Source organism: Scyliorhinus canicula, chromosome 7, assembly GCF_902713615.1.
Source record: "Scyliorhinus canicula chromosome 7, sScyCan1.1, whole genome shotgun sequence".
Classification (NCBI taxonomy): Eukaryota; Metazoa; Chordata; class Chondrichthyes; order Carcharhiniformes; family Scyliorhinidae; genus Scyliorhinus; species Scyliorhinus canicula.
Genome location: NC_052152.1, coordinates 36,970,846 through 36,988,694, shown reverse-complemented (window position 1 = coordinate 36,988,694; position 17,849 = coordinate 36,970,846). Strand labels below are relative to the sequence as shown.

The window sequence follows — 17,849 nt, the reverse complement described above, 5'->3', positions numbered from 1 at the left end:
GGGTGCAACGCAACAGAATCTGACCCTGTCTCTGGTTTCCACATACATGAATGTACCAACATACGTTACAGGCTAACAATGAGAGTGGAAAGCTACGGATATTGGAATATAATGTTTTCGGGATGCAGGCTGCTCTCACAAAATGACAGTTGCCCATTCCTGGTTGCCATAGCAATTGTTGTGCAACTGAGAATCTCATTTGACCATTTAAGATGGGGTGAACTGGCGACCCGGAGTCACACACAGACTATGCAAAGCAAGAGCGCCATATTATCTGCCTTGACATTAGAATTCAGCTGGATTTTTACAAAACGTATGCACCTTTCATGGCCACTCTTCTGTGCTCGTCCCGCAAATGACAACAATGATTGAATTTAATTTTACAAACCCCCATGATGAGATTTGAGATTATTAAGGATTACTGGTTGAGTACTATTACCAGGATTACTTTACATTGTTTACTCTCCACAGTTCACAAAACAGAAAGAATTATGACTTTTTTTTCTCTGGACTTTCTCTTGCCCCGATCCACTCACCAGACTGGACTGGTGAGGAAGTAAGATGGCTTCCTCGTGTGGCCTGAAGTTGAAATTGCATTTGGAGTACAATGATCTCATTGGAGCCCAATCTGCATTTGTAAAGCAGGACCCTGGTACATTCTGGTGGTTACCCAGCACACTTGCTGAAAAGGTATCGTTATATACCGAGCTAATAAGATGTTCGAATTGGAAGGGATACTGTTCTGTCCCAATTTCAACTGTAGGCTCACTTGGCTTCTGTCAGGTTTAAAATTGGATCTGGAACGTAGTGTGGAATAATTTACTTTCCCTAAATTTTGGTAACGCTTAGTTTTAAAGCACATAATCCTTGGAATTTTTAGGTAAAAGCTAAATGTTTCGGTGTGCAAAAAGGCATTTAGTTAAGGAGTATTTAAAACCTTGAAAGAAACATGAGGCAGTTAAGCTTTTTAAAAATAATGATTTTGGATGGCTCCAGATGTGGTTCTTACAATTAATAAAATAAATGGTCTCTTGCTGCAATGTTGTTATAGGGAGGGTTGGAGCACCATTTTACTCCTTTCTTCCATTCTTGCACTGTGTATTTGCATATTTACTGTTGGATTGTTACCAAGAGGGTGCCGTATAGATGCCAAAACTGCTGTGTAAAAGCAACATTCATCACCAACCTAATGAAGTGACATTCAAATCTGTCTACAGTCAGGAAATATTAGGAGTTAGATTTATGATCAAAAAGAGTGAGACAATTGCTAACTAATTCGAAAATGTGCAGTTATGATTATTTTCTAAGTGGTATATATCAAATGGGTCCGATTTTACGACTAAAATGACAGATTGTTATTTCTATTGGGTGCCATTTGGGAATTCTGAACGCCCTTAATTCCAATGAAAGAAATCAAACTAGAAACTTGAGACAGATATGGGTAGAGGTAGGCAGCGCTCTAACAAATCATGCCTTACCTTCATGACTGAGAAGACCTTGGCAATAGCCCTATGGGAAAGGTTGCTATGCCTTTTTTCTGTATTAATCACACATCCCCACCATCAGGATTTTACAGAGTTGCATTTGCAGGTGACATCTGGTGTCATTTTCAGGTGCCTTCCTTGGCTTTGTTGGAAATCTCTCAATTCCTGTAGTCACGTCTTTGATTCTTGTTCTGTGAATGCCACCACATATATGTTGGGAGTATTACAAAAATAACTTGAGCATATTGGCAAAGGGAACAGCAGCTTTAAAATCAGGACTGGAGGGGGTACTCTCAGAGAGACATTCAGGGTGGGAGGGACAAAGCCCAAAACCAGAACCTGGGAGGAAAGCTCAAGGACAGGCTTTGCTGGAGTGGGGGGGGGGGGGGGGGGGGGGGGGGGGGGGAGGAAATGAAAATCAGCCAACTTCTTATTATGGCTCAGCTTTGCACCCAGATAACAAGTGGAATATCTATCTCCATATTTCTGTGAACATGGAGGATTGTTGGAGGGAGAAAATGTCTGGGAATTAGGCAAGTTCAGTAATGGAGCCAGCCTCAGTGAACTGAAGGAAGGGGGATGGGGTTTACAGGGAGAAATAATCTGGAATGGCGTGGACAGAGAATACATCTCTGAATGGAAGAGAGTTGGAGGGAAGATTATATTTGCAAATGAGGCTAGCAATTTACTTATGTAAAATTGCAGAAGCAGCTCCAATTTCTATGCCTTGTAACAGTGAGTTCTAAGTGGTGATAACTGACCAATCTGTCATGTTTATTATGCTTTTATGATGGGAAGCTAGATCAAGGTCCTATTTCCATATCTTGATTATAAAGTAGCAATAATGGTTAAAAACTGCATTTTCAAGTCAGTACTCTGATTAATATTCTTGGAGTGACGTGCTCATACTTCTCAGTACGTTCCAAAATCTTCCCCTTTTGAAATATTTCTACGTTTGTAAGATTTTTTTAAAAATTGTAAAAGTTTCATTTTCTAATGCTCCTTCTGTATTTTCCACTTTTATTTCCCTTCTCCCCTGCCTCCCAACCCTGTAGCGGACCCCAGCGTAAGTGAATATGTACCAGGTGAGTGCTGCAAGCTCCAGTCAGGACATATTTCTCTGATGAAAGTATGGAAGATGAATATTAATAGCATTAAAATCTGCCAAGGTTGGGCTCAGCTGAATGGTGAAGCCAAGCATACAATGAAATATACCACATGCATGATTTTAGTTTAATATGAGGTGGTTACCTCATGCTGAACATTTAATACTTAGGAGCTCACTAAGAAAGCTTTTTGGTCTGTGTTGCAGGTTATTTTTATAATTCATCAATAGTTATACATCAAACTTAATGCAGTGATGGTTTGTACAGAATCAGTCACTCGTGCCTCTTTTACTCAACTATCAATTTGTTATCGGTCAGCGATCAACTTAAACATATTAATAATACTGTCCCCTTTGACATTACTTAGAGAAATTTGGGATTTTGGTATATTGGGGGAAAGGTATATAAAGGGATATCATCTTCATGAAAATGTGATCTACAATCCTTTTTTGTTTGTTTTGTCATTAATGGTCCAGTTCTTCATTTTTTTCAGCATTTCATTGTGATGATGTGAAGCAGACAATGGAAATTGGATTAGTGGTTTACAACAACTGACTAAATCAATAGATTTTTCTTAATTACATGATTTCTATCATTTTTAATCTGTGTTCAGTTTCCACATTTCTCTTTCTGTTTTCCATGGAAACAGTGAAGCAGAAGCTTTGCCCATCATGTAATTTACAAATGGGCTGCTATTCCCTGCAATCAAAGCTAATGATTCATCATTCCTTTGAGTGCACAGTTCCCATTGAGTTATCAGATTTTTTTTGGGAGGAGCCTCTGGAAATGCACTTTTGTTTTCCGCAAAAATGGAAAATCAGCGCACATGACATTTTCTCGGCAAACTACAACTTTATTTTATGGAATCAATGTCCCTTTGTTAGTTTTTCAAATTAATAAAAGTGAATTTTCCCATTGGGTGTCCAATTGGTGAATTTGTCTAGCGCTTAATACTTGGTTCACCCCCAGAAAGAGGTTTAGGCCTATCGCTTCAATCCAATTATCTTGACCACATGAGCTCTCAGCTAGATGACCAGGGTGTTGTTTTCTGGGGTGACAACTTTCTATTGCAGAAGGGGTAGAAAAGGGGACACAAAGAAAACCGTGAATCCAAAGAGATTAACATTTCTATGTTTATACTCCCCGGCCACCAATCATGAAATAGCATTCACAGTGCCCGTAGAAATAGCTGTCAGAAAGCCAACAGGTTTTTTTTGATGCGGACAAATAACATGGAAACATATACCTGGTCTGCTTATTGTTGAAATGTTTGTGCAAAATGGACCAAAGACTGTAACAAGTAGCATGGTACTTGGGCGGCATGGTAACACAGTGGTTTGCACTGCTGCTTCACAGCGCCAGGCTCCCAGGTACAATTCTCACTTGGGTCATTGTCTGTGTGGAGTCTGCACGTACTCCCCGTGTCTGTGTGGGTTCCCTCCGGGTGCTCCGGTTTCCTCCCACAAGTTCCGAAAGAATTGCTGTTAGGTAATTTGGACATTCTGAATTCTCCCTCAATTCCGGACAGGCGCTGGAATTGGGCAACTTGGGGATTTTCACAGTGACTTCAGTAAGCCTACTTGTGACAATAATAAAGATTATTATTATAAGTGGTATCATAGTGACCATGTTATGAACTAGTCCATTGTAGCACTGGAAGAGAACAGGACAACCTTTACTCTTACTTTCTGCTCTTTACTTAACAGGGAAAGATGCCATCTGGACTCAATACTCCTTCAAATTTGATTCGTACTCAGAATGTCAAGGCAAGCGGTTTGTCAAACGAACCCGGTACAGGAAATTTGTTGGCATCATTCTGTGTAACTCACTGAGATATAAGATTTATCTCAGTAATTCCCTCTCGGGTATGATTTTTTTTCTTAAACGTTATTGTAATTGCAACAAGAACTTGCCCTCATAGCGCGCTTTTAACAAAATAAAGCTTTCCAAGATGACAGGGTCCCTCATGGTAGACTGGTACAAAAGGTGAAGTCACACGGGGTCAGGGGTGAGCTGGCAAGGTGGATACAGAACTGGCTAGGTCATAGAAGGCAGAGAGTAGCAATGGAATGGTGTTTTTCTCATTGGAGGGCTGTGACTAGTGGTGTTCCGCAGGAATCAGTGCTGGGACCTTTGCTGTTCGTAGTATATATAAATGATTTGGAGGAAAATGTAACTGGTCTGATTAGTAAGTTTGCAGACGACACAAAGGTTGATGGAATTGCGGATAGCGATGAGGACTGTCAGAGGATACAGCAGGATTTAGATTGTTTGGAGACTTGGGCGGAGAGATGGCAGATGGAGTTTAATCCAGACAAATGTGAAGTATTGCATTTTGGAAGGTCTAATGCAGGTAGGGAATATTCAGTGAATGGTAGAACTCTCAAGAGTATTGAAAGTCAGAGAGATCTAGGTGCACAGGTCCACAGGTCACTGAAAGGGGCAACATAGGTGGAGAAGGTAGTCAAGAAGGCATACGGCATGCTTGCCTTCATTGGCCGGGGCATTGAGTGTAAGAATTGGCAAGTCATGTTGCAGCTGTATTGAACCTTAGTTAGGCCACACTTGGAGTATAGTGTTCAATTCTGGTCGCCACACTACCAGAAGGATGCGGAGGATTTAGAGAAGGGTGCAGAAGAGATTTACCAGGATGTTGCCTGGTATGGAGGGCATTAGCTATGAGGAGTGGTTGAATAAACTTGTTTGTTCTCACTGGAACGACGGAGGTTGAGGGGCGACCTGATAGAGGTCTACATAATTATGAGGGGCATAGACAGAGTGGATCGTCAGAGGCTTTTCCCCAGGGTAGAGGGGTCAATTACTAGGGGGCATAGGTTTAAGGTGCGAGGGACAAGGTTTAGAGTAGATGTAACGAGGCAAGTTTTTTTACACAGAGGGTAGTGGGTGCCTGGAACTCGTTGCCGGAGGAGGTGGTGGAAGCAGGGACGATAGTGACATTTAAGGGGAATAAAGGGATACGGACACAGGAAGAGTAGAAGATTGTAGTTTAGTCGGGCAGCATGGTCGGCACGGGCTTGGAGGGCCGAAGGGCCTGTTGCTGTGCTGTACTTTTCTTTGTATTTGCTTCACAGGAGCATACCAAAACAAAAGTTGTCATGAAGCCACATAAGGATATGGTAGAGAAGATGTTGAGCAGAGTTTTTCCAAGGAAGAGAGAGGGATGAAGTGATGGAGAAGTTAAGGAATGGAATTTCTGAGCTCAGGACCTTTGCAGTTGAAGACATGGTCAAGGATGATGGAACAAATAAAAAAGTCAAACTTGGAGGTTTTGGGCTGGAGGAAATTACTGAGCTAGGGAGAGGCGAGGCCATGGAGGGAAATAAAGATGAGAATTTTAAAATCAAGGCATTGATTAACCTGGAGTCAATGTGGATCCACGAACAGATGGGAAAAGGACAGTGCTGCTAAATTAAGATTGTTTGGGTATACTCCGTCCTAAAATATTTTTCACAGTAATCCATCAACATATTGGAAGCTGCAAGAAATTTCTAATGTTGGCATGTTAAATTTGCAGGTAATGAGATTGACATGATTGAATCGTGTCACCAACCGCATCAGTGTTCCCCTTGTTATATCAAAGCTGCCTCAGACAATATTGCCCCTTTAATAAAAGCTATAGAAAATCCAGGGGGGAGTTTTCTTTCAGTAAAGATTTCCTGAAGCACCTTCTTGGTTATGAAGTTGAAAATGCATCTGTTACTCGACTAAAATCTCAAGTGCTGATCTGCTGGCCAGAGATCAACTCTGATTGAGAACATAATGATTGCGGAAGAAATGGTAAATAGTTATTTAAAAAAACGTAGAAGAGCAGAATAAAACCAGAAAATAGGATCCAAAGTCCTAAAAATTGAGTTCTTCATTTAATAAAAAACGAACTCATTATGGTGATCGTATAATTAACATTGACAGAACGGGAAACACAATCTGTTGTTCGTTACTGGCTATTGAGATGGAGACAAACAAGTTACTTGCAACAGCTGATGAGTACTTTTGGGAAATCAACAGGAAATAAAGTTTGAAAACACTATGGATGTGGCGAGTTTCAAAAAGTAATACAGAAGAAAAATTAAAATCTTTTTAAGATTAGTGCAGAGGATACAGAAAGCAATTTACCCTCATAAGGGGAAAAACAGAGATACAGTAAAACTAACATCACCGTTGAATTGATTCTTCTAATCATTGTTTCGATTCCAGGGATAGACAGACTGCCTCAGAAATTTACAAGATATGTAAATCAGGGGCAGCATGGTAGCACAAGTGGCTAGCAATGTGGCTTCACAGCGCCAGGGTCCCAGGTTTGATTCCCCGCTGGGTCACTGTCTGTGCGGAGTCTGCACGTTCTCCCCGTGTCTGTGGGTTTCCTCCAGGTGCTCCGGTTTCCTCCCACAGTCCAAAGACGTGCAGGTTAGGTGGATTGGCCATGATAAATTGCCCTTAGTGTCCAAAAAGGTTAGGAGGGATTACTGGGTTACGGGGATAGGGTGGATAGATAGAGAAGATAGAGAAATACAGCACAGAACAGGCCCTTCGGCCCATGATGTTGCGCCAAACTTTTGTCCTAGGTTAATCATAGAATTTTGGACAATTTTTCATGGCCAATCCACCCAACCTGCACATCTTTGGACTGTGGGAGGAAACCCACGCAGTCACGGGGAGGATGTGCAGACTCCACACAGAAAGTGACCCAAGTCGAAATCGAACTTGGGACCCTGGAGCTGTGAAGCAATTGTGCTATCCACAATGCTACCGTGCTGCCCTTAAGAAGTTAACCTACACTCCATTATTCTACCCTAATCCATGTACCTATCCAATAGCCGCTTGAAGGTCCCTAACGTTTCCGACTCAACTACTTCCACAGGCAGTGCATTCCATGCCCCCACTACTCTCTGGGTAAAGGTGGAGGTGAGGGTTTAAGTGGGTCGGTGCAGACTCGATAGGCCAAATGGCCTCCTTCTGCACTATATGTTCTATGTAGAGGTCGGCGAAGAATGCATTTGAAGAATAAAATGCAATGGAAAAATTTCCATTCCCAAGGATTCAAAGTTGAGGGTTAATTGAAATTCAAAAAAAGTAACATGAAGCAAGCAGTTAAGGTCATTTAAAATATTCAAGAATATCTTAGTTTTTCTGTCGGTGCTCCTCCAAACCTACCCTGGGTGGCTCCAGTAAGGGGCACAGTTTTGCCACCATTAGAGAAATTTCAACCAAATCTATGATGTTGGTATGGTTGTAGATGGAAAGGGTCACATTCCTGAGTGAACAGATGGGAAACGTGGAAAGTAGAAAGCCATTGTTAATCTGCTGGCAAGGTCTAAGGGAACACTGTTGGGCGGGCATAAACAAGTTGAAGGGGATAGCAAGATTAGTTCCTAGTGGGCGCAATCAAAACGTAGGTCAACAAAATAGAAGGATGGAGCAATTGCCACTCATAAAGGGTTCTCTGAGAAATTTGATAATTAATTTATGCTGTGGGTGCCAGCTGCACAGCTGACATTTATAGTAAGTGCTCACTTATCATTGACTCAAAAGTGAGCGATGGTGGTGTAGTGGGAAGCATAACTGCCTGCCAAGCAGTTGACCCAGGTTCGATTCCCGGCCAGCACAGTGATGATGTCTTGGCCAGTACGGTGGCTCATTGGTTAGCACTGTTGCTTCACAGGGACCCGGGTTCGATTCCCGGCTCGGGTCACTGTGCGAAGTCTGCACGTTCTCCCCGTCTCAGTGTGGGTTTCCTCCGGGTGCTCCGGTTTCCTCCCACAGTCCAAAGATCTTCAGGTTAGGTGGATTGGTCACACTAAATTGCCCCAGAGTGTCCAAATGTTAGGTAGGACTGCTGGGTTAGGGTGGAGGTGTGGGCTTAGGTAGGGTGGTCTTTCAGGGCTGGTATAAACTCGATGGGCCGAATGGCCTCCTTCTGCACTGTAAATTATATAAAAATATTGTTTCACTTTAATAAAAAACAGAAAATGCTGGACCCATCAGGTCTGGCAGCATCTGTGGAGACAAATAGATTTCAAGTCCTTATGACTTCTTCAGAGCTGAAGAGGGCTGGACATGTGATTACACAGATGGAGGATGGTGAAGGTGCAGAAGGTCAAAGACAGGTGGGAGCTCAGGAGACAAATAAATCATGGACACAAGAGAAAGGGAATGTTAATGGTTGTGTTAAAGATAAAGGGGGTGCTAATAATGGTGTAAAGGTAAAGTAGCTGAATGTGTTAATAGCAGAATAAGGGTCAACATTGTGAAAGCAAAACAAGTTCCAGGTGGCTCGGTGAATGGGGAGCTTTGAGGAAAAAATGAAAATGGAAGGGAGTTCATGGTCTGACTTTGTTGAACTCAACGTTAAGTCCAAAAAGCTGCAACGTGCCTTATTGGAAGATGAGGTTCTGTTCCTCCAGTTTGCGTTAGACTTCACTGCAACATTGCAGCAGGTTAAGGACTAAAATGTAGGAATGCCAGCTGGATTGAAATGGCAAGGTCGGGATCATGCTTAAGGACTGAGTGAAGGTGTTCCATAAAGTAATCATCCAGTTATCATTTAGTCTCCCCAATGTAGAGAAGATGCCTTGTCAGCAGCAAAAACAGCAGAATAAATTGATGGAAGTGCTACTAAAATGCTGCTTCACCTGCAAGGTGTATTTGAGGCCTGGTGAAGAGGGAGGAGGTAAAGGGTTAGGTTTCACACCTTCCGCGATTATGTGGGGAGGTGCTATGCAAAGGGAATGTTTGTGTCGGGGCTGATGGAGAAGTGGACTGGAGTGTCACAGAGGTAACAATCCCTACAGATTATCTTGTGCTGGGGTCTGTGATCATTGCCGGTGAGGATGTTTGTGGAGCGTCTTCCTCTGATTAGTTATTTATTTGTCCACCACCTTTCACATCTGGATTGCAATGTTTTGATCTGACCCATTGGTAATGGGATCACTTCACTATATCTACGGCATACTTTTTCCGCTATTTATCATGTGCATATTACAATCCTGGACCAGACCCCAGTAGTTGCTAGGATACTGGACAGAAACCCCAATATTTAATTTAATTTGTAAGGCCGTGAGGAAAGGATACTTCGCTCCAGGAGTGATTCCACGCACAAATGGGATATGGTATATTAGAACAAACTTTATTACTAAGAGGATTAAAATATCTTTAATATCATAGAAGATAGCTCACAATTACTCATTCGACAAGGCTTAACAATAACATGAAACACTAACTCCAAACTGCTATCCTCATCTCCACTCCACTCAAACAGACTAATCTCGGGTCACAATCCACTTTTAAATACAGTTAGCAGACTCAGGAATACTTGCTGTAAACAGATATCTTGGATAAACCACTTTGAGAAAACAAGTGGATTGCTTCAGGAACCAGCTGCCGATTCTTGTCTGTCTCAATTTACTGTTAAAATTGCCAGCCTTTGAAATTGCTCCTATTCTGTTCGTAGGAAAATCTTTAACTCATTGTCTTGAGGTCAGACACTTCTGTCTGTCCCCAGTTAAATCTTTAACTGAACTATTTGTAAAGAAACTGCTAGTGTGTCTACACAGATCTAACCTCACTGTATTGAGAGTAGCTGCTTGGCTGGACACATCCCAATCTAAAACTAAACTTGTTTAACCTGCAGAAACTGCTTCAGCCCGTGGCTCCTGCCATTAACTAAGCACAACGTCTCTAATTACTGACTCCCCAGGGAACCCTCTTAATATAAACAAAAGTCCATTATGCTTTAATTGCACCTCCGTCTCCAAAAAGTCGAGCTGTCTTTCAAACTAGATTTTTTTAAAAACATGACTGCAGCAGTCAAACACTGTACCAAGCTTTTAACCCTTACTGCGCCAAATATATATAATACAATATATCTTAAATTCATTCCTACATTCTGCACATGCATAGCCCTGTGTTGTAGCTTGACCAAGTTGGCATCTCACATTTAGATACACCCTCATTGAGCCAGCATTGGCTACCCTAATGATATCATGAAGTGTTTTCTGGGCTGAGGTTACAGATTATGGCAGAATATAATTCTGCTGCTGATGACCACCCACGATACCTCATGAATGTCCATTTGTGAATTTCTACCTGTTTTGGATTTTAGATTTGTTTATTGTCACGTGTACCGAGGTGCAGTGAAAAGTATATTTCTGTGTGCAGCTCAAGCATATCCTTTAGTACATGAAAAGAAAATATGTAAAGGGCAACACAAGGTACACAATGTAAATACATATACACACCGGCATCGGGTGAAGCATACAGGAGTGTAGTATTAATCTGATCAGTCCATAGGAGGGTCATTTAGGAGTCTGGTAACAGCAGGGAAGAACCTATGTTTGAATCTGTTTGTGCGTGTTCTCAGACTTTTGTGTCTCCTGCCCGATAGAAGTTGGAAGAGTGAGTAAGCCGGGTGGGAGGGGTCTTTGATTATGCTACCCGCATTCCCAAGGCAGCGGGAGGTGTAGATAGAGTCAATGGATGGAAGGCAGGTTCGTGTGATGGACTGGGCTGTGTTCACGACTCTCTGAAGTTTCTTACGGTCTTGGGCTGAGCAGTTGTCATACCAGGCTGTGATGCAGCCAGATAGGATGCTTTCTGTGGTGCACCTGTAAAAGCTGGTAAGAGTCAATATGGACATGCTGAATTTCTTTAGTTTCCTGAGGAAGTATAGGCACTGTGTGCTTTCTTGGTCGTAGTGTCAATGTGGGTGGACCAGGACAGATTGTTGGTGATGTGCACACCTAGGAATTTGAAGAGATTGCTGTCATTACACCACTCCACTAGGTTCTCTGTCTCCCTCCTGTATTCTGACTCGTCATTGTTCGAGATCCGACCTACTACGGTCGTGTCATCAGCAACTTGTAGCAAACGCAGTCGTGTTGTGTATAGGGAGTATAGTAGGGGGCTAAGTACGCAGCCTTGTGGGGCCCTGATATTGATGACTATCATGGAGGTGTTGTTTATTCTTACTGATTGTGGGAATCTCTCAATCGGTACAATGGTAATGCCACACAATGCTATGGAGGGCATCCTCAGTGTGAAGACTGGACTTCACCTTCGTAAGGATTATGCGGTGGTCACTCCTACCACTATCATGGGCTGAGAAATCTACTTGGACCATATGGAGGGGTTGTGGCCCATGGGTGATTAACACAGCCTGGGATGGCAACTGCTTGGCTCATGACCGCATGAAACTAGAGAGAATCGAGAACACCGCCCAGTCCATCACACAAACCCGCCTCCCATCCATTGACTCTCTCTACACCTGCAGCTGCCTTGGAAAAGCGGGCAGCACAATCAAAGACTCCTCATACCCAGCTTACTCACTCTTCCAACTTCTTCCATCAGGCAGGAGATACAAAAGTCTGAGAACACGCACAGATTCAAAAACAGGTTCTTCCCCGCTGTTACCAGACTCCTAAACGACCCTCTTATTGACTGATCTGATCTCTTCACACATCTCCTCTACTGAGTAGTACTGCACACCTTTGTGCTTCACCCAATGCTTGTGTCTGTGTACTGTATTTACATTGTGTATTTTATGTTTTCCCTATTATGTATTTTCTTTTCATGTACAGAATGATCTGTTTGAGCTACACGCAGAACAATACTATTCACTGTACATCGGTACACGTGACAATAAACCAATCCAATCCAATATTATTGACAATCCATGCCTGCATGAATGTGAGAAAGAGAAAAGCTGCAGCAGGGATATTGGACACTTGATCTGAATGTAGTGTTGCCATTATTTTTGGTGATTTCAACGTGCTATGTAGCGAAAAGTTAGGAGGCCATGTTGGAAGTACACAAATAACTAGTAATATTCACATCTGACATTTATCAGTACGATAGGGTTACCGCTCTTAAATCTCTGCAAATATATAACCTAATGATCCACTGAGTACACCTGTTAAGGATTGTTCCTCCACATGACTTAATAACCACAAGAGTGGCTTCTATTTTCAGATTATCATCATCGCTATTATCAGTGATTATCATCACTACTTTGCTTGGGAGATTGTTCTCAAACAAGCAATTAAAAACTATGGAATAAGTCACTTTCCTTTCTGGATATTTGCTTGAAAAAGCCTTTGTGATGTGTGGGGCTGGATGCCACATACAACACTATAAACTCAGAGAAGAACTAACCATGGCAGTTAAATTCCTCCTGCTGATAATTTCAGCATAAGGCCATGGAAACAAAAAAACTGGCACATTCGTTCTGTTTCCTATAAATTTATTGGCAGGTTCATCTCAATTCAGTTTCCCAACCCAACTGTAATCAGTTCAAGAATTATTCTAATGCCACCATCCAGCTGAGTAGTTGAACATCGTGACTGGGAAGTGTACTATGGGCCCACAACAGTGGGGAGCTTGAAGTTTATGAGTACATTTCACTTTCCACATTAAAATACTGATCAGGTCACATTATTCAGTTGTTCAAATTCAGAATGAAGGTTATAAATAATGAACTCTAAATGTTTAAAATGTATGTTTATCCCGTATGCTTGAATGAAATTCATGGCAATTTAATTTTCCAGTAACTACCTTATAAATTGTGAATCCAATGTCTAATTAATGTTAGCATGCAAGTCACTGTAATTTTCACACAATTCAAATCCTTTACTAACAGATTATCCACTGAAACAACAATTATCTACAATTGTGAGAATCAGTGCATGAGAAAATCTTAAATGATGATTGTTCCTGAACCTCTTCTTTATCCTTCAAAAAAAAAAGGAATTTTCTACAACATAGGAGATTTATCTGGATATGGGGAGGATCACTGTCAGTTTGTGGACTCATTCCTGGATGGTAGAACAGGAGAACAGCTCCTTCCTGAACAACTGCCAATCAGACAAGGCAAGTTAAATCTCCATAATTATAGTCTCCTGATCTTGTTTTCTGCTAGTCCGAGATTATGCAATATACAAGTAAATGATTAACTAGTAGAGATGAAAGCATTGCACTAGTCTTTACTGGGTTATATCAGTCAGATTGAACCCAGTAGCACAATCTACCTTAAAGCTACATTTGTTGTGTGTGATGCTACAACTTCTGCTGAGAGCCACAGAATGTGATTCAAACCCATGTTCCTCTTCTTCCAACGTTACTATTTTAAAAATTAAAATTGTATTCTGCGTAGAAACTCTACCGTTCATTGTCTTCAGAATGCATGAGTCTCAATGCTGTTCTGAATAATGCTCACAAGGAGAAATTGTAATCTTTGACATGACCTTTGGTAGTTTATAAGGAGGCTACAGATATTATTGAAAATGTTGGTGCTTTTCTTTCTTCCCCACTCTATTCCCTTTGTTCAATCTATAAAAGCTGTTTTCAGGATCTCTAGGTGGCACGGTAGCACAGTGGTTAGCGCTGTTACTTAACAGCTCGAGGGTCCCATGTTTGATTCCCGACTTGGTTCACTGTCTGTGCAGAGTCTGCATGTTCTCCCCGTGCCTGCGTGGGTTTCCTCCGGGTGCTCCGGTTTCCTCCCACAAGTCCCAAAAGGTGTGCTTGTTAGGTGAATTGGACATTCTGAATTCTCCCTCTGTGTACGCTAGAATGTGGCGACATGGGGTTTTTCACAGTAACTTCATTGACTGCAACCACTGTATTTCACATTTGTCTTTACTGTGGTTTCCTTGTGTCGGCCAGCCAAATACTCTTTAGTGTTTGCGCTGGAGCTATTACAAATTGTTGACATCACCTGGGTAATCCAGTATGGAGGGAAATCAGATTTGAGAATGTCCAGGATAGTGCTAAATTGGACATTTAAAACATCAGTTTATAAACAAAATGTTCACCACACTGTTGAAGGGGAAGAAGTGTACATTCAAAAAGGAAGCATTTTTATATTTGTATATAACGGATTGTCGAAATTACTAGTTGCCCAGAGGGAGAAAATAATCATGTTTAATTTATAAGCACCAATACTATCAAGTTGTTTTAAGTAAGGCTGTTTTCTTGTAATTTCTAGGTTTTTACCGAAGTGTTCGCCAGGAGCCGGTTATGTTTGGTACAATAGGTGGACGAACACATATCAATTATGTCCATTGGTACGAATGTGGTATAGCCATACCTGGACAATGGTGAATCCAAAAACTACCATACAAGAAACCAAGAAGCAGCAGCAAAAACCAAAGGAACTGATCTATAATATTCCATCAATATTGTTCCTTATATTCAATGTAAGATTCAAATAGACCATGTAATATACAGAATGTTATTTTTTAAGAAGCCATATAGATATCTTTATATATGTGGCACAGGGTGAATTTCATCCATTCCAAGGCACATAATTGTAATTATTCCACAACCTAAGTGGCTTTCGATCAACGTGATCACCAAACTGGGCAGTAAATAGCGATATTAACAAAGCGATTCAGCAATTTTCTGACCAGCCCTCACTTATTCACCATGTCATCTGACGTTTTATTTCTCTTATTTTAAAAGTGCTGCTTCGAGAAGCAGTAGTGGCCATTTGAAAATTGATGTAAACATCTAAATATACATCTAAACATACAAAAAATAAATTAATGCTCATGACTCATCAAGTGTGCTGTAAATAAATGATAGCACTGCCCAGGACTTTGTAACCTTGTAACAAGTTTGTCTTTGGACATGGCCCTGGTCAAAAAGTCCTATAAAATGTGTTTTATTTATCAAAACAAACATCCTAATTTTTTTGAAAACAGGTTTTGATATTGGGAAGCTGGCTCCCTATGCCCTAAGTTCTGAATATAATAGTTTAAATGTTATTTATCAGGAATGTATTTAAAACCACAGAACATAAATTGTAACTTCTATTCACAAAGTATAGAAGGGTTTTTTTATTTAGATTTGCTGAACAAATGAGCTTCAGCAACAGAATGGAGAAGCTTCTCTTATTGGGTACCCTTAGCAGCCTGTAATATTACAAATTGTACCCAAAATAATATTGTGTAGAGTAACTACTTCATCTGCTTTGATTTTGTTCCAAAGTGTACTTAAGGCAGGGAGGTACCCATGGATACAAATCTCTTGGTTTGCTTGTAAGCTGATCATACATTACTTTATTCAGTACAGAACAAAACTAAATATTTACAGCCAAGATATTTTAACACATTCAAAATTTGTAAAACGTCAATTTCTTTTTGCTCAGTGCATGTAAATATCCATGTTATGGCGAGCAACCCGACTATACATCTACAAACAGCCATCAACAATAGTACCCACATAAGAGATGGCCAACTAACAAACATCCACACGTATGCTTAAGGGCGATTTATTCAGTATTTCTGGAGATTGCCTTGCCTCAGTCATACCACAAATGGATAATAGAAGTTAAATAATACTAATATACAGTTTCCCTTTAGCGATGTTGCTAATCAGAGTTTAATTCTACGTACATGGTTACAGTTAATATTTTGATAGTTAGCAGCTTTGCTGGACCAATTATTGATACGTTTTACATTCACAAGGCTCCCTTATCTGCACATGTTCGCAGAGACCGAGCCACCGAGTATCTGTGCATGCCCAGATTTCCATACACCAAATTGGAGACGTAACCCACCAGTCTCAGCACAAGCAGAGATGCTGGTCTGCCAAATGGTGGCATACCGGGATTAAAATGTTTACTGCGCACTTCCTTGTTGTCATATGTCTATGTGCACACAAAAATGTTTGGTTACCAAAGCATGTATATAGATGCTCATCCTACAAGAGGCTAAACTGCGCATGATAGACAAGGCAGAACACAAAAATTTCACCACAGAAATATATAATCAACAAATCTCTGTTCATAATGGTAGAGGAACAAAACATCACCTGCCTGTGCCAGCATACCTGTAGCCGAACATTGGCCATGCCTATGTACAGAAGCTGGACTTACATATCGAACTAAGCTTCTGCAGAAGCACTCAGCTATCAAACAATTATCCAGGTTCGTACAGAAATCCCATAACTCAGTGAGCATCATCCAAAAATGGACGTCCTCAACTATCCTGTTGTCATGTCCTCAGATAAGAACATTCGAAGCATTATTCTTTGGTATTCAGTTGCTAATTTCTGCTAACCCCACAGAGTTGCTGAAAACACCGAGGCTGAAATATGCAATCAAATCTCCACCCACACAAGGATGCTCAGCTACCAAATGTTCGCAGACATTTAGCTTTGATGGTCTTGCAATTTATTCAGTATTTGTAGAAGTTATTGCCTCATTCTTACCACAAATGGATATTATAGATTACGTAATACATACTAATGCATACAATTTTCTCTCCCATGTGACATTGTTACTAATGAGTTTAGTTCTGAAAACGTGGCTGCAAGTTAGTATTTAGATTGTCAGCAGCTTTACTTGAGCAGAGTTTTTGATAAATTTTGCAAGGTTGCCTATAGCAGTCATTTATGCTGTCATACTCTTGAGAATAAAGACATAAGTAAAATAAAATTTAATGCGAACCTTTATTACGTTGTTTGTTCTGGGGCCGTCAACACATTCACAATTCAATCTTAATGTAACTCTTTGCCAATAGACCACAAAACCTCTCCTTTTTGAAGACTCTTCTTAAAACCTACCTCGTTAACTAAATCCTTAGTGACTCCTTACGTGAATGTGCTAAATTTGTTTTGATCACACCTTGGCATGAAATGCAAGTCATTGTATATCATTGTAACACTAACACCCCCCCCCCCACATCTATTTCCATATATATCACAAACAAAAACAACGTTTGTTGGTGAATCGTCCAGACTTTGCACATGGCAAGTTAAATAATCTCTATTCTGCAAGGTGCCATTAGTCTCCTCAGCTGCTTCTCTCTCATTGATCTTTCTTTGTGTGAAGGATAAAGCAAGTTGAGCTAAATAATTGCTGAGGCTGCAGTGGAAGGTGCAGAGCAAATGCAGACTGCAATGCTCAATATGTTCACGTTCAGTCCAGCACTTGATTCCAATGCCTAATTTACACCTTGCATTTTCAACCACCTTATTACTCACCACACCCATCGCTGTTAACAAACCCATTTTATTTTCTCTTTTTTCTAAATTCCATTCACTTCCCAATTTCATCATCTAGTCAACATGCATCCCATTGGTGACCAATACTGAAAATTGGGGATGCTAGAAGTAAAGATTATTCATGATTTTGGAGTTTATCATTTCAATTCTTTGAAGTGGGATTACTTCAGATCAGTTGAAAGTCCTCCTCCGTCGAACTTCACCAAAGGTTACAACATTTTACTACCATTGATTGATT

At 40.9% G+C, this 17,849-nt stretch overlaps 1 protein-coding gene across 1 annotated transcript in view; it reads left to right on the top strand.

The window, feature by feature from the left end:
- Positions 1 to 17,055, top strand: part of LOC119968873 (target of Nesh-SH3-like) — a 371,610-nt gene extending 354,555 nt beyond the window's left edge. The window contains exons 48-51 of the mRNA XM_038801796.1: positions 2,540 to 2,569; positions 4,297 to 4,455; positions 13,349 to 13,471; positions 14,589 to 17,055. Of these exons, the coding sequence (XP_038657724.1) occupies positions 2,540 to 2,569; positions 4,297 to 4,455; positions 13,349 to 13,471; positions 14,589 to 14,704 (428 nt within the window). The 3' untranslated portion in view covers positions 14,705 to 17,055. The remainder of the gene's footprint in view (positions 1 to 2,539; positions 2,570 to 4,296; positions 4,456 to 13,348; positions 13,472 to 14,588) is intronic.
- The last annotated feature ends 794 nt before the right edge of the window (positions 17,056 to 17,849 follow it).